Here is a 26,284-nt window from a genome sequence, read left to right on the forward strand (position 1 = left end):
TTCTAGTCAATGTTTCTTTTTCTCTAACTTAAATAATCCATCTCCCCAAAGCTGACCTGACAGATGTTTCCCCTGTAGTGACCCTGTGCACACAGCATACTTCATGAAACCCTGGCTTCCGTGGAGAAATGCAGCACCAGCAGTGACCCTGCTGGTGTCCCAGCTAAAAATACAGCCTGTCCCTCCTGGCAGTGTTGGAGTTTGCTTTTAAGTAGGTAGGCAGTTTTACCCATTGGCTGCACTGGCTCTTGTGCCAGGCAGAAGGCACAGCTTAACCTTCAGAGCATGGTAGAGCTGCCTCCCCTCTGGGGAATCGCACTGGCAAACTGATGGTGAGAAGGTGCTCAGCTGCACTTGGTGAACCTACGTCACTCCCCAAAATCTGCCAGCTTGCCTGTTACCTGCCTAGATCCATCTCCTTGCTGCTTCATGTATCCCAGTGAGTCACAACGACTCCTCCTTTCCCCAGCCCTGGCATTTTCCCTCCCCTGCTTTTCCTTCTTAAATGTATAGATTTCTTCATGATTCCCCCATGCCCCAACTCCCTACTTCCCACACCAACTCCATGCCTTCTAGCTTCCCAGTCTTCTAACAGCATCCCTCACATGTTCAAGCCCCTGTTTATTTTTCTACCTGTCTCTCAGGTCCATATGGGCTTGGCTGCTGGGACAAAGCAAGAGATTGGCCCAGTCAGGAAGCAGATGCTCAGCTGAGAAGGGTCTTTCCAGCTTTCACCATACATGCACATTAGTGAGTTTCACAAAAAACCCTAATCAAGTAGTTGAAATATGCTCTAGAGCAAGAGGAGGGATGCAACCTGGCTGGTGAACCTGTGGATATTTTGAGTATTTCCATGCATATCTGGTTTTCCTTTAAGTCTTCCAGTAATTAATTTATTTCTTACGGCATGGAGTTCCACAGATGGCACAAATGCACAGCATATAATTAAAGTAGTTTCCAGTGCTCACTAGATAAAATACCGGGAGTCTGGGAGCATTCTGTTGGTGTTAACCTCAAACTTCTTTTTGACCTCATTGACCTGTCCTGACCAAAGCTGATTTTCCAGGGAAGGCTGAGGGAAGGGATGTGGGAGTTGTGCTTGGTCATGCAGGATTCCAGAATCCTCATCTGCTCACCATTGCAAAGAGAGCATGAAGGGGTGGCATGGTCATAATTTGCAAGTATCTGTATGGGACCCAACAGATACCAGGCACGGCGGGCTGGCTGCAGTTGTCTGGGACAAAAGGGTGGTGGTCTCTCAGACGCCAGTGGTGCTGGTGGCTTGCTGACCAGCTGGCAAGCACAGGGGGCTTGGAAGGGGCTGCCGCATGTGCTGCTTCTTGCTTGGCTGGCAGCTGGGTGTGAGAAGGACCACAGAGGTTGCTGTGGGAAGAAGGATCGGGGAAGGGGCATGGAAGTGTTTGTGTGCATGTCTGCAGGGAGAGCAGAGGGCAGGGAGAACGGACGGAGGAGGGATTACTGCTGAGTGGAGCCTTCTTGGGATACAGGGCTCAAATCCATTTTTTATACATTTGTCTGCTCATTAAGCTCCCATAGCAAAATGGATTCATTTCAAGGCTTTACTTGTTTGTAAAAGTGACCGTCCTTTTCTCAGAGACCTTTTGTGCTTGCTCTTCAACCCGTTTGTGTCACGGACCTGAACTAAATAGTAACAGTGGCTGTGCTGGTGGTAACACTCTCCCCGTCCCACTGCTCCTCACCCACTGGTGTTTGGGGACTGTTGCTCCTGCTCTGGGCAAAGCAGGTTTTTCCATCACAGCTTTCCCAGATGACAGGAGTTATTGCGTCAGTGCTGCCGGGGAGAGCTGGGTTCAGGGCACCACCACAGAAGTATGGCTGGAGAGGAGGGGCTTTCTGGGCTGAGGGAGTAAGAGAGGGAGCAGAGTGTGAAGTAAGGCTGTGAAAACACGCTATTCATTCCTGCCTTAGCTGTTGCTCAAGTCAGTCCTCCACTGAAACTCACAGTAAGACAAGGACGCTGCAATTTTCTTGCCTTATTCTTGTCTTAGGAGAGATTTGGACTTAAAAGCAAGTAGAGCAGATCTCAGTTTTAATCAGATCTCAGTTTTAATCTTCTCTTTGCAGAGATGGATGGAAAGATAATTTCTGCAGTGCCTGAAGGGGACTTGAGCTCCTCAGTAAAACTGATGGAGATGCGGAACTACTAGCATCAATAAGGGAGGCTGTGCAGCTCAGTGGCAGGATAGAGTCTGTCCTCTCTCTTTGCCTCAGTGGCTTGAATAGACTGTACAGTGGGTGGCTGCGTGGGATGAGCATGTTATCCAAGCACCTACATTAAGCCAGTGACTGCTGTCATTGTACCTCCAGGATGAGGCACTTCAGGATGCTGATCCAAGGTGACACTGGGTGCGTGGTGGAGAAGAGAGACTCCAGGCCTTATGTGCTGGGGTCTGGGTTGTGGGGTGAAGGAGGATTTTCTCCTTCCCTTGTCTTGTTTCAGTGCATTTGGCTGATGTGGTCATCTCCCATGACTCAACTGCTCCTGTTGGCAGGACTCGTTGTAGCAAACCTAGGGCCAGCATGGAGCACTGGGAGGAGGGAGGAACCAGGGTAGGATGGACAGGAATACAGTTAGTATGGAGGAAATGGGAGGATGCTCCCAGCTGATGTGTGTGACGTGAGTTGCAAAGAGGAAATTGATGAAGCTTTCCTTTTGGAGGTTTATGTTATATGAAACATTGTCAGAGGTCCTCAGGCAGCTCTTCTGGTAGATTAAACTGGTTCTGCTAAGTTGCGATCATTGGACCTATGCAGATTTATGCCAGAGAAAATCTGGTCCCAAGGTCCCTCTCTCTTCTTTCTTGCCAGCCTTCAGCTGATGGTTTGCAAGTTGACTGGGCTGGAAAGATAGTCCTCACTTTTAAGATGACTGTTTAAAAGGAGGCTTTTGGAGCGGAGGGTCAAGAGAGGGAAGCTGGATTAAGTAGTGCTCTGAATACAATGCAAATGCTGTTTTTTTTCCACTTTGGAGATAAACAACAGCAATGATTATTATGTACTTTGCTAGGAAATTCTTCTGATACACGATGCCCTGCATCCAGTTTTCAAATGTTCCTCACCAGTATCTAAGTTAAGACTTGCTGACTGCTGGGATTTAGAGGAGTATCATTGCAGGCATGTTAGAAATGTCAAGGGAGGAGCCTCATCCTTTACAGACTAGGTGATTTGTTGTATACACTGCTCCCAAGTTAGCATACACGTATAGGTAATCTTGATTTTTTTAAATTTTCTTGAAGGATCAAGTAATGTATTTACCTACCTTTGACAGGACAGAGTGGGGCAGCCAACCAGGGAGGGCAGACCTGCAGCTGAAACACAGACTGAAGGGAAAAAGGTGAATAATCCTGTCTGGTAATGCCATAGTGAAGAACAAATCATTGCCTGTCTATGCTACAGAGATCAGAGTGGCATATGGCTTTATACAGCCCACAAGGAAAGCCATCAGGGGGTTGGGGGGAGAAGAAATGAAGGTGGGGCAGCAGATAGCTTGGAGACTCCTGCCACTTAGTGTAATTGCCGTAGCAGCTCAACTTCTGCTGTTTGTTGTCCATGTCACCTCTACAATTACCATATGGTAAATATGACTTCAGTCTGTAGCAAGTAACAGAGCTAATATTAAGAGAGAATCTGTAAACAGCTAGTGCATAAATGAACAAAGAGCAGTAAACAGCCTGGACTGACAAAGAATGAATTAATCATGGTAGATGCGAGGGTTTTGGTTTTGTTTTAAAGCAGTTGCAGAATTAACAGCTGAAAAAAACGCTGAAGGATTAAGATATCTAAATAGTCAATAAGAGATACATGGGGGTATGTGTCAGTAAAGGATGAGGGTGCTGTGTGAAATCTGATTTGATAACAGTATTCAAATTGGTGAATTTACAGGTTTTGGCACCTTCCAAGTGAAGTGGGAGGTATTTTGAGGATACCCCATAGCTCAGCTCATTTTTCACATCCCCTGCTGGGCTCAGATTGCAGAAGCATTGCAGTGTATTTCCCTCCTCTCAGCTGGAGACCCTGACTTTTTGGTTGAAACTCTGGAAATCTCTGCTTTCCTCTACACATGACAGTCAGCACGGTGCTTCTCACGCAAGCCCCGCAATGCTGGGGGATGCGGCAAACAGGCGGAGAGACCTTCAAACCTGTCCCAATGTGCAGCAAGCTTGTATATAAGCAATCCAAATTTAATCTTTGCAACTGCCCAGTACCTCATGAAAACCTGTTGTACAGCAGAGCTGAGGGGCGAGACTGTACTGCTCAGGCTTGGTTTGCCTGCTCCAGCAAGAGCAGATCTGCTGCTGGTTTTGATGGTAACAGGCACTGAGATAGGATGCTTGCAGACACCCGGCTGCTTCTGACTGCCTTGAAGATGGAGAACCAAGAGGAGATCAAGATAAATGATTAAAGGGCAGCCTGGGCTAATTTATAAAGATTAAAATAAATTTGTGTGCTTTAGCTGAAGAATAACTGTGGAAGAGAGCAGCTATTTACAAGTATCTGAAGCATGTAAATCTCAGACAGGGAGGAGGATGGCTGAGAGTGCTCCAAGGACAGGATAATGAGAACTAGCAGCATAAATTTTCTTAATTTCATCCTAAATATAAGGAAGATGGCTAAAACCTCAGAAATAAATTACATCATGGCAGAGTCTCTATGGGAAGTTGTGGAAATGCCATCGCTTGGGTAATTTAAAACTGGGCTGGACAAAGTGTCAGGAAATAATGTTCACAAGGGGAACGATGCAGCGGTGGCCCCTGAGGCATGGACTAGGCACCTCTTCTGGCTCTCTTCTGACTAATTCTGTGACACCTGTGCTAACTGGGCTAAAAGAGAACCTTTCCTATCTACTCCGTTTCTGTGACCATTGCACAGAGCAGTGTAGAAGGCTTCAGTCTAGCATGACAAATGACAAGATGCTTGCTCTCTGTGGCAGCGAAGATGATTTCTAAAGCATAGCCTTCTCCTCTTCTCACCTCGCTGTTTTCTGCCCAGTCTCCCACTGTCCTGTTTGTGCTGCTTCTCCCTCTGTTTACTTTTGAAACACTTTCTTTCTCACCAAACCAGGAACAAGCACTTCTGAATAGACTTGTGGAGGCCTCATAATTTCTGTTGCCATGATGTGGCATTCTTGGTAAAAACATAATTTTTTGCTGTATTTGGACCAAAAAAGAAAAAATCAGAATTTTTCTTTTTCCTTGGAGGAGAAGTTAAGAAAGAAACAAGCCCGTTTCTGGAGGATCAGAGCAGTGTGTGCCCCAGCTGCCAGGGTTAGCACCCGGTGTGTCTGGATGGTGGCTACGCCAGGAGCCCATAAGCTGGCAGGGGAAGGGGTCCCTGCCCAGCTACTTATTGAATCAAATCCCACACATCACATGGTTTGGGTTTTTTTTTGCATCAAATGAGTGTTTTCTGTAGAAAACATGTATTTTTCTTAACTAATTCTGGATCTAAGGAGAGTGAGATGTGACTACAACACCTTTCCCCCTCTTATTTACCACTTAGCCCGCCTCTGTGTACAATAACTAGGGGCTCTGCAGCACAAATGCACTTCTGACAACAACTCCTAAGGTCTTTAATTGTAGCTGTTGCAGATCTGTCACCACAGTGCTAAAGAAATGTCACAGGTTGCCACTGTCATCTTTCCTCTAGGATGCTGTGAGTCACTAGGTGATAAGTTGCACTCTGATGGTGGCACCTGAACCAGCAGTATAATATGTCCGTGAAGCAGGAGCAGTAAATAACACACCCTGTGTGCTGCCATGGGCAGTACATAAAATGTCTTTTACTGACAAGAAGTTTTTCTCACACTGCTGGAATAATTTTTTTTCCCTTCCCCCCACACTCCCCAAATGGTCTTTGCTGCTCTTTATAAACCAGCAAGACAGAGAGCAAAGAAAACCAGTGCCTTGAAGGCTGCAGCAGAGGAGTCAGTGCCTGTTGCAACCCCACGTGTTGGGTGGCTGCTATGGGTTGTCTCCATCAGCTGCAGTCCGTGGAACAGGCAGGGGGGCCACCAAGCGGGTGACCCAGTAACTCCACTTCTTTATTTCCCTCAGCCTCCTAAACCTCAAAGGAAGGACTTTCAGCCTCTTCACTGGGCCTTTCACATCATAGGTGTAAAATCAAGGGCCTGAAGAAGGTCCTTGAAGACGCCTGCTGTCTCAATTTGGGGCCATTCAGACTGCAAAGGAGTGTATTTTCAGACATGCACTGGTATCTGAGCACCTAAAGGCTTTAACTGTGTTTAGAAATACGTCTAAACACCTCTAATGTGTGTGCAGTTGCCACCGAAGCGCTACAGTGAGCTCCCAGTGCAGTTTGTACCAAGTGCCCTGAGTGCACTGAAACTGGATGTGGTTGTTACAAGCAGCCTTGGACTCCATACCTGCACTTTTTTACTTTTTTACTGTGCGGGTGACTAAGCACTGGCACAGGTTGCCCAGAGAGGTTGTGGAGACTCCATCCTTCGTCCTTGAATATCCTCTGGACATTCAAAAGCCAACAGGACGTTGTCCTGGGCAACAGGCTCTAGGTGGCCCTGCTTGAGCAGGGAGGCTGGACTAGATGAGCTCCAGAGGTCCCTGCTATCTCCTGTGTGAACTGGTCACTTGAAAGTCCTGGAAAAACAACAGTGAGATTGCATAATATTCATGAAAAGAAAAAAACCTCATCTATATCCGAGCAGATAATACTGCTTTTTAAGTAGGAAGGTGGCCACTACTAATCTATGTCAGCCTAAATACCAGGTTTTGTTTTCTGAATGTAAAAAAAGGCTACGGTTCTGGGGAGGAAAAAATGAAAAGGGTAACGCTTGCTGTCCCTTAGTCTGAGGGATCTCAGACATATGGATGTGTATAGGGAATGAAAGAGCAAGAGCACCATGGCTCCCAAGGAGGCTGGACTAGCCTGCACCATAAATAAGGATGGCTCCCAGAGCATGGCTGTGGCCACCCATTGAAGGGCAGTGTCTGCCTCCTCTTCCTTTACATGTCTGTGCACACAGCATAAACTGCAGCTCCTATATCCATATATATCCATCTATCCTGTACAGATATTTTTCAGCAGGGGTGAGAGCGAGGTAATAAAATGCCCGGCCAGTCAAGTGCAGCTGGCGCCGTATTGGAAGGGGACAATTAAGTATGGGTTAGCTATTTATGGCACTGCTTCTCCAAGAGCATCACAGATACTAGAATACAGAAAAACCATCATGGACCACTTCCGCAGGGCATGTTGAGTGTTGGGAGGTTACTCCTAGCCATACACAGACTTCTGCTCCATTTGGGTCAGCCACTGGGATCACCAAGTGTAACTGCATCCCATCACTGCAGCATTTCTGTAAGGAGTTAGTAGTCTTGAGTCATTACATCAATTAAGACCCATTTACCACGCTAGAATGGTAGGAACTACTCAAATTAGTAGAGACACCAGCTTGTAAATATTAAAAGACTTGCTACAAGAGCTGGGGTTTTTATGGTAGCTTTTTGCATGATCTTGAGAGAAAAAACACATACTGAGGGGATTATTCTGTAGGCAGCTAATGCTGGGTTTTGGCATGTTTACTGTGAAGTGCAAAGCAACAAGCGCCTCTGGCTCTCCACCATAACTTTTCTGTAGAGCCTAACTGTGGGGATCTGTCATGGCCTAAGCATGAGTTACAGTGCTCTTTTCCTCTTAAAACCTTGCTGGTGCAGTGGTAGGGAGCTAAACTGCCTATTGCTGTGCAATAACCTGTGTAACGTCAGCTTGTGGTCCATGGTTGTGCTCATATCAGATAGGCGCGTGCCATCAGTGTGATGGCTTAAGGCCACGTCTGTGCTTGGAAATTTGCATTTGTCTGACAAAATGGATCTAATTACACTGCTCTGGCTTTTGGCTTGCAAGTAGATCTTAACTTATGCTCTGGGTACTCTTGCAGCAATGAGCAAAGGGCTCAGCGTTTGAAGGGAGGTGATTGGAAAGTATGCTTTGTTTTGTATTAAATATTTTGTTATGCTTTTATTTTGGGAGAGGAAGGAGTATGAATTAGGTATAATACCTCTTCTGTTAAAACTCAGTTATTTGTGTTCTTTGGCAGAAAGGCTATAATTTTAATTTTTGCTGATGCTTATAAAAAAACCAGAAGTGTCCTCAATCAAAAAGCTTTTATATGTTTTGGAGCTGAGGAATGTGAGTCCCTGTTATTAAGCTGAACCTGATTTCTGTCTCCTCCAGCTTCGGAGCAGGGCTATAGGATGACACTAATAGCAGTGCTGTATCCACTCTGTTCTGGGACAGATGCCTGTCAAGTAGACAAACCCCTTGATCTTGAGATGTCTCTGTCTGGCCCTCGTGCAGCACCCACGCCTGAACGAGGCTCACCCTGTACTCAGATCTAATCAGCAGCCTTTCCTGGCCAGTCCAGGGTCAGGGGAGAGAGGGTATATGGCCGCAGATGAACTCTGTGTCTGATTTATTTGGGGGGTGAGATGGGAGGAGAGGAAGGTGCAAGACAACCTAATCTTATTTGCAGGTTAAATCCAAAGGTTCTAGTTTTTATGGTTGCTTAAGGGGAAATTTGCCTGAGTAAGAAATTAATAGGGATATAGAGGTTTGCCTTTGGTTTTGTATTTACTAAGCAGTCGTCTTGGGAACTCGGTATGTGGAGGTTACGTGTTAGCAGCCATCACTGTGTTATCCTGTCTCTTGATTTGATTTCTTGTTGTGAATGCTTCCTTCTGAAAGTATCCTTGCCATTAGAGTCATGTGAGCAGCTGTATACAAAAAGCTAAATTATAAGGGATCAGTATAGCCTTCCCAGCTTCCTACCTAGGTCCACAGCAGACAAACCATCAGTCTTCTGAAACTCAGCTATTACAAAAGATGTAAGGAGTTTGATAGTTGCTAAAAGTAATTTTCTATTGCAGGCTCAATTGTGACAAGCATGGTCCATGCTACTTTCTGGACTGTCTCCAGCAGTATTTCAAGAACTGATCTTTTTATTTATGGGTTCTGTTTATGGGATTTATGGATCATGGGGCTGCTGTCAAGTCTTGTAGAAGTAGGAGTTCCCCCTACTAAAATAGCTGTTATGCATCTTCCCGGAACCTTGCTGTTGAACACTAGCTCATTCTGTTGCATGGATGCTTTCAGCTTTTTGTCTCTCTTTTGCATTGATTGTGTGGTTTGAACTTATCCTGCCAGACAGGGAGCACTTCATTCAGTACCACTGCCCTTATTTGTCTATAGTCAATGCGATAGCAGTAGCGAGGCAGAGACCTGTGGGAGATAATGAAGTCTGGTGGCGAAGAGGTAGTGGAAATTATGATCCTCATGGTAAAAAGCTGAAGATCACCCGATACCAACGGACTTTTCACTGTCACTGCAGCCTCCTGTTGTTTGCATCCTGCAGGGCTGGGGCAGTGACATTGCTGGAATGACATCTCTCTGTGCCAGATGTGGATGTTTTGATGCACTGGTGTCGGAGGAGTGACACCGTGACACCTCCTGGGTGACTAGCAGTGACTCAGGACTGTGCTGCAAGCCCACTTGGAGGATCGATCCTCAAAGCAAGAGTCATGCTGAAGGGTGGCTCTTGCCACAGTTGGCCCTGCCAAGATCAATGGTGCTACTTAGAGGAGGGATAGGGGACGTGTCTGCTTCACTCTTGCCCGGCCAGAGCTGTGTAGATCCCCTCCAGTGATTTCTGGACTGAGTTTAGTAGATATATCTGAGGGCAAACTTGTGCCTTGTATGAACAACCTTGCTGACCTACAGCTACGGAGTGAGTTTTAACTCTTCTCTGTCATCTGAATGTTAAAACTGTTACCTCAATGTTCTATTAACGGCAGTTTTAAACTTAATAGTTTTATTCTATGCAGTAAAGCACCAGTTCCCAAGGGGAGGATGACAGTAAGAATGCTTCACTGTGTTTTTCAGTTTGGTTAGGTTAATGCTTTTCTTGTTAATGAACACATATTAAGATCTTATTAGACAGTGTGTCTGTGGGCAAAGTTCCTGTTGATCCCACTGGGGAGTTCTGTCTGTGTCAAAGAATTGCAGGGTCAGGTCGTTATTGTATCATTTTAGAAAATGATTGTGACCTCCACTTAATATTAAAATGTTTGTCAAAGCAAGTGAAAACCAGTGAAGAAAAGTGTTCCTGAATTCTGAGATTTTAGTTTAAAACCCATAGCATGAGTTTGGAGGTCCAAACACATAAACAGAGGCTACCCTGGTAGAGGTTGTTTTTGAAATAATATACAATTAGTTTGAGGAATAATAATAAAATTATCCTTTGCTTAAAATAAAATTAAAAACTTAAGGACTGGCAAGGTTCTGGAGTGTGTTGAGCAATGGCTAGCAATAAAAACCATCACGGCATTACAGAAGGTAGACAGATAGTGTTAATTACAGAAGGTGGTTGTCCCACAGAGAGGGAGGTTGGTGGCAGCAGTGATTTATTTCAGAGGGCAGTTTAGTCATTGTACTATTCCTAGACAAGTCTCTGAATCTCAGTGATACTTAGACTCTTAAGTAATTTTTGAAACCAAATTTAGCTTCTTGACTCATATAGGTGTTTTTGAAATTACTCCTGTCTTTCTGTAAGCCATTGCTACATGGCTGATCTTGGAAGACACAGCACTTACTGGCTGCTGTACAGTTAAGTAGGAGCCGGGAGCTGGAAGTGTCAAGAGGGTGGTGGATACCTGCCAGCAATTGCAGTATGGAAAAGGATGATCTGATGTCCCCAGGGTGGTTTTGGAGCTGCTGTGCTTGTGCATTTTGTCTCTGTATGCACCTTGAGTCAGAGGCACCTGGAACTTGTCATCTTTTCTGTGCCTGTGCACACAACTACCTTGCAGCCCAGACATCTTGGCCTTGCTGCTCACCACCCCTCTGCACATGTTCCCTGTCCCTTTCTCAGGGATTTCCCAACATCCTGCAGCCAGAGATCTGGTAAAATACCATGTGGAGCAGGAGGGAAGACACAATGGGAGTGTCAAACTGAACCCAAGCTGTACATGCTGGGTAGCTCAGTATTCCCTCTGACCCTGATCTAAGGAGGCAGCGAGGCATTTTAGCGAGACTCCAGCGGCTGGGGCTGGGGCTGGGTAACAGCTCTTACTGGGGCTGAGGTCCCTCTGATCCCCAGGGGCTCGGTCAGGCACTGGGATCTGGGCTAGGGTAGACAGGCAGATAAGTAGGCACTGGAGAGAGCAGATAAGTAGGCTAATGTGGGAGAATCTGCCTCTTCTGAATTAGTCCATCTGGCATGAAGAAGTGTATTGTTTTTTCATATCAAGCGTGTCAGATATGGATTTGTGATCCTGATACTGCATAATCAATTCTCTCCCCTCTGCCATGCTTTGTCAGGAGTGGTTTTGTTCATTTGCAGTCCATGTTCATGCTTTCCTTCCTGTTTCACTTGTCTTCATAGATTTTTATCTGAAAGTTGAAAACATTTTTGTTGATATCAGGAAGATTGCAACTGCTTTTGGAAAGAGGCGAGCGACACAACATGATGATAAAATAGCTATTCGGGATGCATTTGTTAATGCTGATAACATTAAAATGTTGCCTGGAATATTTACAGTGCAAGGGAGAGGGGAGGGACCTCTTCATGCGTTCAGGGACCAGTTCATCTCTTCAAACTGCCACCACTTGAAGGTTAGGCATCTGCTCTAAATTGGCTGAGTGGGCACCCTCTATAGACCGTGGAGAGAGATGGGAAGGGACAAAATCCCTTCTGGACATATGTGTCTCAAATGCATCTTTTGGGTCTGAACAGGGGGGACAGGAAGGATCATCCCCTGGAAGTGACTGTCTCTTTCCTCTGACTACAAAGGGAGCCTAAATGACTTCATTTAACTTACTGCCCAAGATTTAGATAATTACAGCAGAGAAAATGAATCCCAGCCCTACTGATTTGGCAGTACAAACCTCAGTGAAAGTTAGTGGGAGTTAAGGCTCTTGAACCTTCCAAGTGCTGTAGATAACACCGCTATTAAGTTTGATGTTTCCTGTGAGATACTTGGCTCTGTCTGGACTCACAAATGTGATTTGTCATTTAAGCCTGAGACCAAATTCTTCCAGCGGCCTGTTATGAAAGAAGGAAAATAGTGTGATCCATGACAATGTGAAGGGTTCAGAATCCAATTTTAACTGGTGCAAGCCTGACAACGATGTAGTCCATAAGTAATAGAAGGCATTATTGGGCAGAGATGTGCCAAATCGGCGTGATAAATTGATCGGCTCCTTTGGTTTGTATGGTATTTTAGGTTAGAGATTACTTTCATTTTAGAGGGTATTTGAAAATATATCGTTTTATTAGGAATGCAGAGGGAATGTTGGTGGGACATACATTTTGCTCTGTCTTTTGGGTTCATGAGCACAGCTATTTCTAACTGTGGTGGTTTTGGAGGTTTCGGTGACCATTTAAAAGCAGGATTAGTGATGTAAAATGTGATTGTCCAGATCACAATGAAAAATGAAAAAATGGCCTTTGGCACTTTGCCAAGGACATGGGTCCTCTGCCCTATTTCTGGGCTGACATCTTTACCTCCTAACGTGAAGGCCATGTGCCTCAGAAGATTAGGGGAGTCCTAGGACCCTTCTGGAGACTCTGCAGCCTATTAGGAGGGGCTGGCCATGGGGACGGTTTAGCCACCAAAGTACTCCATAGTTTGTAACTGAATTACGTCCAGCAAATGGACTTCATTTTGTGATTACTCACTGGCCTGTAATGGTGCTTCTTGTGTTGCTAGTGATTCCTTGACTTGTCTTATCCCCTGGGTGGTGAGACAGGGAAGCCTTTAGATTTGTTTTCTTGTGCTGAGTTGAAATGCTATGTGCTGGGGAACACCATGGCATCATCAGGTGAGCGGCAGCTGAGCACTCGCTACTCCTATTGCACGTATTGTAGGTCAAGAGTGGGCTACTGCATATATACACTTTTCCTCTGAGTTACTTTTCTAGCAATTTATCTTCATCTGCTGGGCATGTAAATGCTGCAGTTTGTTAGAGTCGCTGCTAAATACCTTCTTCAAAGTGACAGAGAGACAACCCCTTCATCTCTACCAGTACTCTTCAGTGGTGAGATACTGACATGCGTTTGGGTAAATGTTGCATCTTCCTTTTCTCTCATGCTTCCCTCCTCCCTCTCTGTTTTGTTTGTTTCAGGTTCTCGGCCTTTTTGGATCTACACAGTGGAAGTTGCATCTTGTGTATGGCGTGGTTAAGCTTGCAGCCTGTCACCTCGGCCTTCCTCCATTTTGGGCTGGTTACTTTTGTGCTGTTTTTGCATGGTTTGCAGGTGGATGCTGGCCTGACGGGAGACTCAACCAGTTCAGTACAAAACAGCTCGTGTTCAGGATCTTTTGACTGCAAGGAAGGTGTTATCCTGCCAATATGGTACCCAGAAAACCCATCCCTTGGGGACAAAATTGCCCGTGTTATCGTATACTTTGTAGCACTGATCTACATGTTCCTTGGAGTCTCCATCATAGCAGATCGTTTCATGGCATCTATAGAGGTTATTACATCGCAAGAGAAAGAAATCACGATTAAGAAACCTAATGGAGAGACCACAACGACCACCATTCGGATTTGGAATGAAACTGTTTCCAACTTGACCCTCATGGCCCTGGGTTCCTCAGCTCCTGAGATTCTTCTGTCTCTGATAGAAGTTTGTGGGCATGGATTCATAGCTGGAGACCTGGGGCCGTCTACAATTGTTGGCAGTGCTGCTTTCAATATGTTTATCATCATTGCCATCTGTGTCTACGTGATCCCTGATGGGGAAACCAGAAAGATAAAACATCTGAGGGTTTTCTTTGTCACAGCTGCATGGAGCATCTTTGCTTACATCTGGTTGTACATGATCCTTGCTGTCTTCTCTCCAGGTGTGGTTCAGGTCTGGGAAGGTCTGCTTACACTTTTCTTCTTTCCACTTTGCGTCGTTCTGGCTTGGATAGCAGATAGACGTTTGCTTTTCTATAAGTATATGCACAAAAAGTACCGTACTGACAAGCACAGGAGCATTATCATAGAATCAGAAGGTGATCACCCTAAGGGAATTGAGATGGATGGCAAGATGATGAACTCCCACTTTCTGGATGGAAACTTAGTGACTGTGGAAGGGAAGGAGGTAGACGAATCCCGCAAAGAGATGATCCGGATCCTTAAGGACCTGAAGCAAAAGCACCCAGAAAAGGACTTGGACCAGCTGGTAGAGATGGCTAACTACTATGCCTTGTCTCATCAGCAAAAGAGCAGAGCCTTCTATCGCATTCAAGCTACCAGAATGATGACCGGAGCAGGCAATATTCTGAAGAAGCATGCAGCTGAGCAAGCCAAGAAGAGCACCAGCTTGCATGAGGTGCGGCCAGATGAACCTGAGGAATTCATCTCCAAAATTTATTTTGACCCATGCTCCTACCAGTGTCTTGAGAACTGTGGTGCCGTTCTCCTGACAGTGGTGCGGAAAGGAGGGGACATGTCCAAGACTATCTATGTGGACTATAAAACAGAGGATGGCTCTGCCAATGCTGGTGCTGACTATGAGTTCACAGAGGGGACCGTTGTCTTGAAATCAGGGGAGACCCAGAAGGAGTTCTCAGTGGGAATTATTGATGATGACATCTTTGAGGAAGATGAGCATTTTTTTGTGCGGCTCAGTAACATCCGTGTGGTAGAGAGTGAGGAACCTCCAGAGCTCAGTAACTCCCTGTACCCAAAGGCCATATTGGCTTCTCCTTGTGTGGCCACAGTGACTATACTGGATGATGACCATGCTGGCATCTTCACATTTGAGTGTGATGTTATACATGTCAGTGAGAGCATTGGTGTGATGGAAGTCAAAGTTCTAAGGACATCAGGTGCTCGGGGTACAGTCATAGTGCCATTTAGGACAGTAGAAGGGACAGCGAAAGGAGGTGGAGAAGACTTTGAAGACACTTACGGGGAGTTGGAGTTCAAGAATGATGAAACTGTGTAAGTACCCCATTCATTTCTGTTCCTGGGTCTAGTTTTTGGTGTTTAACCCCACATTTTGCATCCATTACAGGTGAATGCTGACGAGGCACAGGCTCCTTTCTTCAGCCTTCCTTTGGTTTCCCTACTTACCTCTTTCAGGCAAGAACCGACAGCAGGATTTAAGAGCTCAAAGCTCTTATCCCTTCCCTCTTGGGAATGACAAAGTGAGGCTTGAAAATACTGGGGAGGGGAAGGGGGAGTGGGCAGATAGGAGGAAAATATATCATTCCCTGAGGTCCTGTAGTAAAGCTGAGAGTTAATGGACAGTTAAGGTAGAGAAAGAAGAAAAAGGGCGAGCTTTTACCTGGCTGGGCAAATATGGGAAAGCCTCTTTTTGAACACCAGACATAGAGTGCACAGGAGTTTATTGCAATTCCTAGACAAAAAGTTTATAATAGCTGTTCCCAGGCAAGAAAAAGCTGTTCAGTAGACATGGGGCTTTATTTTCACAAGAACAATGCACGATACCTGTGTCCCTAGGTCTGTGCAACTTGCAGGTCCCTGTGGCAGCTAATTCACAGCATAGGTACAGCTGCAAGCTGTTCTGCTGGACTTGTGAAATCCTTCCAGCCTTTATGTCCCTATGGTCTACCCATATTCCCCACATCACCTTCTCTATGATCTCCCTATGTCTGCTCTTTTACTACCTGTGGTTTTTCCCCTTGTAAAATACCATGGCAATTGGCAGTAATAGTCTAAAGCTCTGCAGCTCACAGCCTGTCCATGAGGCTCCGTGACCCAGTGTTTTCATACAGAATAAAGAAGGGAAGCAGAATAGTCTGCACCAGTCCTGTTAATTCAGCTCTTTTATTGCGTACAAAGTAGCTGATATGAAGCTAGGAAGTAATAAAGACCAGAGAGGCGATAATGTCTAATTGCTTTAAGTACCTGCTGTTAACATTAGCGGGGAATGAAAAAAATCCCTTAGCGGAGTAGGGAGAAGGAGGAGGGTGTGAACCTGGTGCTAAAACTCCCTAGTGTTAAGTGCCTAGGTTCCTCTTGTTAACACCTAATCACTTGAGCCATCAAAGGAAAAATTGTGCAGACTTGCAACTGGCATCAGAGAAAGGAAATCTTTGTACCAAGCCTCCCAGTACAGTACCCGAAAGGATATTAGTGTATTAAATGCTATGGAGTAGGGATGCCCTAATTCAATAGCACCTTCTGCCTTAGCCCACTAAACCATTTAATCCAGCTAATATCCACAGTCCTGATGCTTGATTATAAGTACATGTTCTTCCTATTAAAGGAAGAGAAGCTCCTGGTTGGCTGGGTTCAGCCACTATCAGAGATGGAAAAGGATCAGCTGTCCTCATCTGGCCTTTTCAGGGAGATGGGCCGTGCAGGTTAGTCTCCTTAATTGAATCGCAAGCTGATTTCTCTAGAGAAAGTGAAGAAGAGTGTCAGCTGTGTGGTTACAGCCCCCTGTTAGTAGACTACCAAAAAATAAAATGGGTACTACCTTGCTTCAGCCAGGTTTTGAAGAAAAGAGACTTGTCTTCCTTGAAAAAGACCCATCAGTGAAAGGCCAGCAGGTTTGGGGCACCAGAGAATAAGCCCATGAGCTGTCTTACTCCAAACTGTACTCTATTTCTTTCACCTTCTGGCTGACGGAAGACTTCTTTTTATCTTTGAAAAGTGTGACAGAAGGTCAGAGGATACCCATGTAGTTGCTCCACTTGGGTTAAAATAAATCACATTCAGCAGGACCATGTGCATGCTTGTGGGACAGACTCTAATGATAATGAAGGCAGTCCAGAAAACAAGTACGTTTAGGTTGCTTAATGCTGTGGTGTGTGACCCAGATAAGATGCCCTAGAGCACAGATGAGACATTTGTGGTGTACTTAAGACTGTGCCCACACTTTCACTCCTGCATCAGGAGACTACTGGCAACAAAGCCTGCTAGCTACATGCTAGCCATGGAGACCATGTGGCTAGCAGAGATTAATTTCTTTTCAAGCTAGAATTAGTGTAGCTGGCTCAACATAGCACTTAATCAAACTAATAAGCCTAACAAGGAGGGAGATCATGTCAGTCAGCAGGCTGCCTTTATTTAGTCCAGGTTTAATTTTAAATTTCCAGGTCTTCTGGGAATGGAGTTTTGAGCTGGAAACATGTGAAGGTAGCTTTCAGTAATCAGCCCTTGGTCTTTAAATTCAGTGAACACAGGTCAGTCACTGTACTTTGCCAGCTCTTCTCTGAGGTGCAGGTGGAAGCAGCTGTAGAAATCTGGAAGCAGTAATGGGTGGGTTTAATCTCTTTTTCCGTTTTTGCTTTCTAAATCTGAGTGCAGATAAAGAACTGTGAGCAAGTATTCAGGCTGCAAAAAAAGTTGAGGTGATTCAGGTCTGAATTTGGAGTTCCGGTGCCTAATGCTGCTCTTCCAACAAACAGTATCTAGTTTTGGTCAGCCCAGTTTGGGAGGATGGGTGGATAGGGTGTTTGGGACAGTTTTGCTGACCCAGAGAGAGGTATATGAGTGACTGGTCATGGTATCACTTGGTACAAGGCTGTATGAAGACACTGGGTCACCAAATAGCCAGGGGGTTGCCTGGCTGAATATTTGAGGCCCTGCCTCTTAAATGCCTTGCCACTGAGGGGGACCCACCACAAGATACTGACATCCCCTGCCTGCTGAGACAGGGACCGACGGTCCGCAAAGCCCAGTGCAGAGCAGAGGGGATAGCAGGAGACTAAGATGGTTGGTAGATAATGCTAAGGACATGGCGTCAGAAAGCAGTGAGAAGTTATGTGCTCCCCACTTCAGCCTCCTGATTAGGCCCATGCTTAGGAAAGGCAAAATTTGGGCTCTAGTTCCCATGCTGGTATAGGAGCTGCTCGTGGATGGAGTCCTGCCTACCTCACTGCTTTAACCTTGACATTCTCTTCATGGAGTCACTTTAAAAAGCTTTGTTTTGACTCATGGAGGAGGGAAATTAATTAACAGCGTCTTGCAAACATGTAAGACAATGCTAAGCTTTGCTGTGGCTATGCATGTATGCTAAGGATCCACAGAATTGCAGCCATGAAGAAGCACTGATCAGTATAAACTCAAGGGGAGTAAAAGCTTCAGTTCATGCTCTCAGCCCATTTTCTGACACACGAATTAAAAAACTTCAGCTTGCATTCTGCAGTGGCAGGTGATCTGTAAGTAGTTTGTTGTCAGTCTCCTTAAGTGTAGCAATGGCTAGATTAATCTGAGGGTTACTGGATTACACAACATCCTTGAGATTAAACTATAAAAAAGAAGCTGCCATCTACCAAATCCCCAGGGCCAAGGATAAGCACTTTCCCTGAAAGCTAAACGGAGGAGGGGTCTTCACTTAGTTTATTTTATCTTATGATGTTTATCTCAGGGTTGATTTTAAGAGGCTTTCCCTAAAATATGTGGGACTGAAAGAAGAGTTGATGCAAATGTTACAGAATGAGAGGGAAATGGATCCTGCCACTGGGTCTTGCTTATTGCCTCTATGGTTCTTTCTATACTAACACCGTCAAAGTTTCCTTACTCACGTTTGGGTGGGAGCACAAGAGGAAGCAGGCTGAGATGAGGCAGCTTGAAACGATGCTGTTGTTACTGAAATATGGTCCCACACCGTGTGTGTGTGTCTGTGTGTGTGTGTGTGTGGTTGTGTGTGGGTTGGATAGCTATAAATCAAGCCATATAATCTTGAACACTGTCATCTGTTGAGAAAGAAATTGATCGGGTCTCAAATATTTGGTTATACTGCCCCTTTCTGAATACACTTGTTATTTCTGAACTCCTGCTCCAGTGAGGGTCAGATATGACCTAAGCAGCTGAAGCAGAATCCTAGCTCATTTGTTAACCAAAAAGCTCTCAAAAAATCAAGCCCAAAACTTAGATATTCTTTTTTTTGCAAGATGACTGAACACTTTTCTATTAAATGAATTTGCATGGAAATAAATGTTACGTTCTTGGAGGTATGAAAATGTAGAAGAATGATTGACCCAGCTGCTTTATCATGTCCAAGCAATGAAGAAATCATTAAGAGGCAGCAGCAAAAAGCGAATTGGGTTTTAAAGGATTTTCTTTTTGCATAATAAAGGGAACTCCCAGCAAGTCATTAAATTGAATTTAAATTTTTCTCTGTTTAAATTTTCCTATGTTTAAAACTGTTTAAATTCATATAGAAATTTGTCTAGGTCTTGCTTTATAAAGTTTAGGAAGATATACAGGTTACCTGTAGCTAATCGATATGCCAGCTAGAAAATAAAGTGATAAGTTCTGCTGTGGCCCTGTCACTTGCAGCAGCTATACTGAGTTAAGGTTTAGGCCAAGAGATCTACTTTGTTATTTGCCTTTGTTGCTGGGTGCTCAATTACTTGCAGGACCTGAAGGCTACTAGAGGTGTAGCCATCTGCCCTGGGTCTGTAGTACTCAGAGTATTGCCTGTAGCTCAGGAAGGCACCGGGCGTTGAGATGCCGTGGTGCTAAACCGGTATTAAATGGCCTGTAAAGCCTCTTCGCAGAGTCAGCTTGGCCAAACTTTGGTAACATATGGAAATCTGCAGTCACTTATCTGTGTGTGTTTTAGGCAGAGCGCTGAATTGCAGCGACACCATCTCCTCCATTCGTACAGAGACTGCTGGAGACAAACAATTAAGCCTGCCTTGATAGGCCGTGAGACTTTTTTAGCCTTTAGGATTTGGGCAGGATGTTGCGTGCAAGTTGCACGTTGCTTCTCCTTGTCTGCATCTCCCCAGAGGAGCCCCCAGGCAGCTGCATCCATGGCCGTGGCTGCTCCACGGAGTCACCGTGAGCCTTGGGCTGTCTCTGAGTGTGTACTTAGCTTGTGGGGCTGGTATTCCAAAGTGCTGCCATGACACTGGGCAGTAGAAAACCACATACATTTCTCCCTGTTGGGGGCTTCAGGCATTTTCTGGCAGAGGGGCTCAGGGAGTGTACGTGCATGTATGCATGTGAAGGCCAGAGCTGTGCCAGAGGTGGTCCTGTCTGGGTCAAGGTCAGATTGGTGCTATGCCCCAAGGCTGGTGTTTTAACAGCTGCCCCAGGCAGCCATCACATGCTGCTGCTGCCGCCCTCTCTCCTGTGTGTTGTGCCACCCTTGTTTGGTGGGAAGGTCAGTAACCCTTCCTCCTCCTTTTCCTCTCCTGTCCACTCATGTGTGGATGCAGAGGTACCTAACCCCTTGCTCCTTGTCCTGCTGCAGTGGCCGTTAGCTTCCCCCAGCAGATCTGGTGAAGGTGATAGTGGAGAAAGGTGAACGGCGGTTTTAAGTTTGAAGGATGTCATACTGAAGCCTAGTGAAATTAACTGTCCTTCCTCCTTGCCATTCAGTGCTTGATGAAACTGTCAACTTAATTTTTTAATTTGATCACCTAGTAGTCACGGCTGTGGCATTTTGAGGGGAATGCTATTAATGATACTTAGCTCTTTTGCATGGTGTTTCATCAGTGGATCTCGTAGCACTCTGCAAAGGAGATGAAGCGACAATATTCCCATTTTGCAGAATGGGGGGGGGGGGTGGAAATACAGAGAAAGTGACTTCTCTTCCCTCTGGATTACCCAGCAGATCAGAGGCAAAGACAGGAATAAAACTGATCTCCCTAACTGCCAGCCTGTGCTCTATCCAGAAGATCATCTGTGTTCATCAAACTCATAATTTCCTGTTACTCAGGACCACAGTGAATTCGTGCAGATTCACTGACCTCTTCCCAGCCTTTGCAAAATAGGTTGGTACAGGTATAGGCAGTAGCTGCAATATCTCCCTATTTCCCCAAGCTGCCAACAATAACTGTGGTTTTGGGTGCTCATTTTCCTAAATTAAATTTTGGTCACATAACATGGAGGTATGCTGCATCTGCAGACCTTGGTTTATTTATATCAGCTGTGATGACTCCAATTAATGACCGAGGTCATAACAAAATTATTTTGGTAATCTAGTCTGAACAGCTCTCATACACCATGCACTGATCCTAAGGCTCTGGGCTCTGAGGAGAACAGCCCTCAAAAAATTAAGACTAATTAGTGGGACTCCAGGCTATAAGAATTGTTGTGCAAGGCTGATGGTTTCCTTCTGTCGGGACATGCTTCTGTCCTGTTAGAGCCTTCTTGAGATTGAATCCTCCAAACTCTTGTCCAGTTTGTTTCTATCAGTGAGTAAGCTCCTTCTGGCTTTCTCTTCTTCCTACACCTTCACATAAATTAGAAGTTTTTAATTCAGATTAAGGGCAAACAGTCACAGCTGTCTTCCAGTTAAAACAAAACAAAACAAACCCAATAACAAACTTTGCCCCACTATGTTGCCAGTGGTGAAAGGCTGTTGTATTTGCTTTTTGCTGTGACATTCTCATGTCGGTGTTCTTAACAGCACCAGTTTCTAATTTAACTGAAGTCCTTTACGCACACAGGCATGCTTTGGGTTTCTGCCCTAGTCCTGCTGTGAGGTCTGAGTGGTGTGACCTGCAGGGATTAGACTAAGGTATCAGGGGACTGTTCCTGGAGCATATGTAAAATCAGCCTGCAGAAATGTGAGACCGTGGTACCACCCTGGGAAGAAGAGAAGCCTTGAGCTGACCTTTACCTTTCCAGATAGGCCTGTTGGCAGGTGTCGGGGGGGGCATACTTGCAATCTGTCGATGAAGAAGGACAAACGACATCCTGCCGTGGCGACTGTGACTTCTTGCCCGTCAAAGGAGGCATTTGTATGAGATTGTGACCGCATTAAACAGGGGAGGCCTAGGACCCCAGCTGAAAAGAGGCAGAGACTGGCTCTTCAGAGCTGGTGTGTGCTCTGATCTAGCAGAGAAGCCCCTCAGAAGCTGATGGGCTCCTAAAGTAGGAGGCCTTTGGAAGGGACGTTCTGGGAGGTATCGGAGAGGACAGTGATGCTCCTAGTTTAGAGCAAACACAGGGAAATTCACTCTGCCAAGTGTCACAACCAAGTTTTGTGTTTAAAAACAAACAACAAACCAGAACCGATCGAAGATAAAACAAGCCTACTGTGGCTTGGGTGAGCTTTGCCTCCTTTACTCATACCGACTCATGTATTATTGCATGGAGCACCTTTGCAAATGAGTGGCTTAGGCATAGTGTCCTTTACGCTCAGGTTTGCAGAGGCACAGATCATATTTGTTTCCTACCTATAAGATGGAGGACAAGGCACAGTTTGAATGTTGCAGCTTCAGGAGATAAGAAGAGATGCTGATGGCAAGGCTTGATAGACTGTATATCGCTCCAAGCATGTGCTGGGCTTTTCTTTTTAACCCACAGTAGGAACATTACTTACGGCATCATTGTAATGTGTCTATGACTTCTAACAGATCAGAATGCCAGCAAAGTTTCTGAGTTAAATATGGGCTTATCCTTTTCTCAATGAGATGAGGAGAACAGCAGAGTCTAAAATCTCCCCAGCCAGAGGTCCTCCAGCAAGTTTTTGTTGTGGCTAAATAGAAGCAGCTGATCCTGGTGGAAGGTGGGAGCTGTTTCAAATAAGAGATTATTTACCTGTTGATAGCAGTGAGGCTTGTTTCTTATTTATCTCATGTCAGGAAGGTGATAAGAGAATTTGCTATGCTAGCTGATAGAAGCACTGGGGAACAAGTTCATTCTCTGTTTAGCTTCAGTGAAAACAGCAGATTTAAAGCTGGGAGGAATGTGGACTGGTACATATTTACAGCTGTCTTAGCAGATGGGCTGTTGACAGATGAGGCCACTCAAGTCTCTGCCTGGGTGCCAGCATGTACTCCTGTGAGCATTTCAGTGGAAGCCAGTCCTGCTGTTGAGCAGGCGCTGGCTGCTCAGCAGGTTGGGCCCTTTGGGTGGGTTGTGCAGGAAGGGCAGCAGGGTGGAAGTGAACATCAGGTAGGATAGGTATTGGAGGACCTGTCCTTAGGAGGCCAACAGAGATGTCTACTGGGCAGCCTCGCATGGAGTGTGGTGCAGTCCTAGAGCTGGACTGCAGCACCTGGTAACCCTTGTCTGGACATCAGATCCCTGACAGTCTCCACTATGTCTTGCTGCTCTCCTTCCAGGTGTTGGCATGGAGTCCTTCTGTGTATAAAGGGCTTGACGCTCTACCTACCCCCTGCAAGCAAAAGCCATGGCTCTGATCTCCTGGTCCTTCTGTTAGATTGTGAAACATCTCCTTTGGTGTTTTTTAGGTGCTGGGGAGGAAAGAGGCTTTTTCTCTTTCCCCGGTTCTCCGCTCCAGTTTCCAGGAGTGGTTGCTCCTGCCTGTGCTGCAGCTGTTGCATTGGGTGTGTCATAGATGGTTTATCTGCTGCTGCGCCTCTTTGGTACTCCCGTAAAAGCATGTTTTTAAAATGAAATGGAGTAGGAATTACCTTTTGTGCCTCTGTTTTTCTTTCCATGAGATAAGCAAGCCAAACGGGTCCTACCCTCATAAAAATCCCCACCTGAGCACCATGCTGCTCTGCTTCTATCCTTTAGAGAAAAAAAGCATGATAAAGTTATCAATATTTAATGTAGAAATTCTGCTCCACTTACCTCTGCTTTACCTGTCTTCCCTCCTGGGTTGGTCTCTCATTTACCTCATCTGTTTGAGAGTTTTGGCTTAATACTGCTATCTCCACCTCCTTTAATAAAGACAAATGGACCATGATGCTGTTTAGGAGGGTTGTGCCAGGACGAGTGTACTGACAGTGCAAGACTAAATAAGCACTGAACACTGTTTTCTAAGACATCAGAAATGGTTCTTTATTTTGGGGTGGATCGTGTTTAGCTTTGATGCTCACAGTAGTTTTCTCTTTCTGTAGTGGAGCTGGGGAGGGGAAGCATGTGAATTGGCAGCTCTTCCCAGATCTGTCCTGTTATCTGACACCAATTGAGGTGGGCAGAGCTGTGAATAATGCAAAATAGCAGTGAATGGACTAGGTATGAGCAGTAGCTGCTTGCCTAGCAGCTGGGCTCCCAGGGTTTGATCAGCAATAGCTGAAAGCTGTAGCAGGGTGGAGCGTACCAGATACGTGGCTACTGCTGGCGTGCAAGGCTGTGGCACCATGGAATTGTGAGGAGCCGTGTGCGCTTTATCTCAGCAGTGACTGTGGTGCCTGTCCGATAGGAAGGACTTAACTTTCTATAATTAGTAAGTTCTTGGCATAACTGTCTTTCTTGCTCTTTTTGCAGCCTGGTGAAGGGAGTGGTGCTAGATGTGGTCTGTGGGAGTCAGAGCTGATGGAAGCTTCAGTAGATCGTTAGACTTTGTGGTGGGCAGCTGGTGCTGGCTTTCCCTTGAGGTGACTAAAAAAGAATATGGGCTCTGGGGCCTGATTATTCCATCTTTTGTATGGTACAGAGTAACAAAAAAAGGCATAACAGATGTGACATCTCCCCTGCCTTGACAGTGAGTTGTAGACGGCAGTGTTGGAGCAGGAGAGAAGTGCTGGGTGGTTTCCCTGGTGCACAGCCCCCAGAGGAGAGGGTAAAGAGCGAAGAAGCTGTTGGCTTTGGTGCTGGGAGAGCATCAGTATGGTTTTATTTCTTCCCTGAGCTCTCTGGGGAGTAGTAGGTCCCACATGGTCCCTGTGCAGTACTTCTGGCTGGCTGGCCATGAGCCTGAGGAGGTGAGGTGCCACGGTGCAGAGGTGGCTACCAGTGGTTTAAGGGTACTGGTCCCCAGTGTGCTGCCCCCAGGCAGGCTGTGCTGGGACAGCGTGGCAGCTGATTTTGCAAGCCTAGTGCCACAGCTCTCCTGGGACGATCTGGTTCAGAAGGAAAAACTGAATGAGTCTGGACTAAAACAAGAGAGCAAAATCCAAGGTTTGAAATAGGCCCCTGGGAGCATAGCTTTGGGTGCCCAAGTGATGGAAGCATGGCCAGCCTCAGGGGAGCAAGCTGCCTTGTCCTGGGGTCGCTCTGGCTGTCTCTGGGGGACCAGGGTAGCCATCTGCAACTCTGGGACATTTGAAGGCAGGACGAAGGGGTGGGTGGGCTGAAGAGGGAACCTCACCAGCATGTGCTCTAATAACTGGAGCTCCGGTTTAGCCTGGCCTGGGATTATTAATGCCTTGCCTTTGGGGACTGGTTATCAGGTCTTTTCTAAGGAGGCTGAGATCTCCCTCATATGTATAGCATGGCCTGTGATGCCTCATGTGGCGCCGTATCTCCTGACCCCGCACTGGGAAGGGAGCCCAGCAGCCACCTGGGCAGGGGATGGTGACTTGGTGACTGCCCTTGGTGCATGGCTGTCCCGGGTGGCAGGTGAGGGAGTTTTGTGGGGCTGTAAGCTTGCAGAGGAGCGGCCTGAGGAACAAGTATGCAGCAACAAGAAACTTCCAATTTTGGGGGGAGATGATACTTTTTTTTTTTTTAAAAAAAAAGCTAATTGCTGCATAGACTAACAGCCTGCTCCCTGGAGGGTACATCTAATGGAATTAAAGGGTATCACTATCTTGTTCTGGGCAATGAGAGCTTCTTCGAACCACTGCCCAGAATACTTGTGAGACACCCTATAATTCAATTAGAAGTACCCTCTGGAGAGCATATAATTATATCATATCTATGAAACGTAATGACAGCCCCCTTGTGTCACGTGGTGAGCAACTCTCTGCTGCTGCCCAGAACCTTTCACCGGTAAGGAACTAATCTGCTTAGCACAGATTGAACTCGGCGGTGTACAGCACTTACCCAAATGCTTCTGAAGGGAATCCCTGCCAGCGGAATAAACCTGTTAGCAGCATGTGAGCGTTGCTGCTCCTGCATCCCACTTCTCAACCCTCAGACCACTCCAACTGGGGCTGCTTGCCTCCACCCTTGCCATCCTCTCTGACTGGTTTGGTCTCTGAAGCTTCCTGGGAATTTTGAAGCATGGGAAGTTTTCTTTAATCCTTTAAACTTGCCTTTTTGCCCTTTTTTGGGTAGTAAAAGCCTGTCATACTGAGTGTGCTGAAGAGATTGAGCTCCATAATAGGCAGTGCCCTACCTTCCTGCTGATACCCTGTAAAATTTTGATGCAAGTTGATATGCTCTGGAGAGAGAAATAATCATAGTACCTGTTGAAACGCAGTACCTGCAGTGTGAACCACAGTATCTGAACTGATTTAAGGCTAGAAGTGAGGAACACTAACTTGACCACCGCACAGGGGGCTTCCATGGGATACTGCAATTCCAGTTAACTCTCACCAGAGGCATCAGCTTAAATCAATCTGCAGAAAACCAGAGAGGGAGGGCAGGGTGGGGCCTTGGGGTGACTTTGAGTACCTAAATAAATCACATGGAGGAATTTCCT

At 45.9% G+C, this 26,284-nt stretch overlaps 1 protein-coding gene across 4 annotated transcripts in view; it reads left to right on the plus strand.

Annotated features, from left to right (window-relative positions):
• The window catches only part of SLC8A3 (solute carrier family 8 member A3), a 113,630-nt gene that overhangs the window by 7,432 nt on the left and 79,914 nt on the right, over positions 1–26,284 (plus strand). For all 4 annotated transcript variants that reach the window (XM_075105770.1, XM_075105771.1, XM_075105772.1 and 1 more), the window contains exon 2: positions 13,198–15,009. In XM_075105770.1, the coding sequence (XP_074961871.1) occupies positions 13,244–15,009 (1,766 nt within the window). In that variant the 5' untranslated portion in view covers positions 13,198–13,243. The remainder of the gene's footprint in view (positions 1–13,197; positions 15,010–26,284) is intronic.

This window comes from Phalacrocorax aristotelis, chromosome 10, assembly GCF_949628215.1.
Source record: "Phalacrocorax aristotelis chromosome 10, bGulAri2.1, whole genome shotgun sequence".
NCBI lineage: Eukaryota > Metazoa > Chordata > Aves > Suliformes > Phalacrocoracidae > Phalacrocorax > Phalacrocorax aristotelis.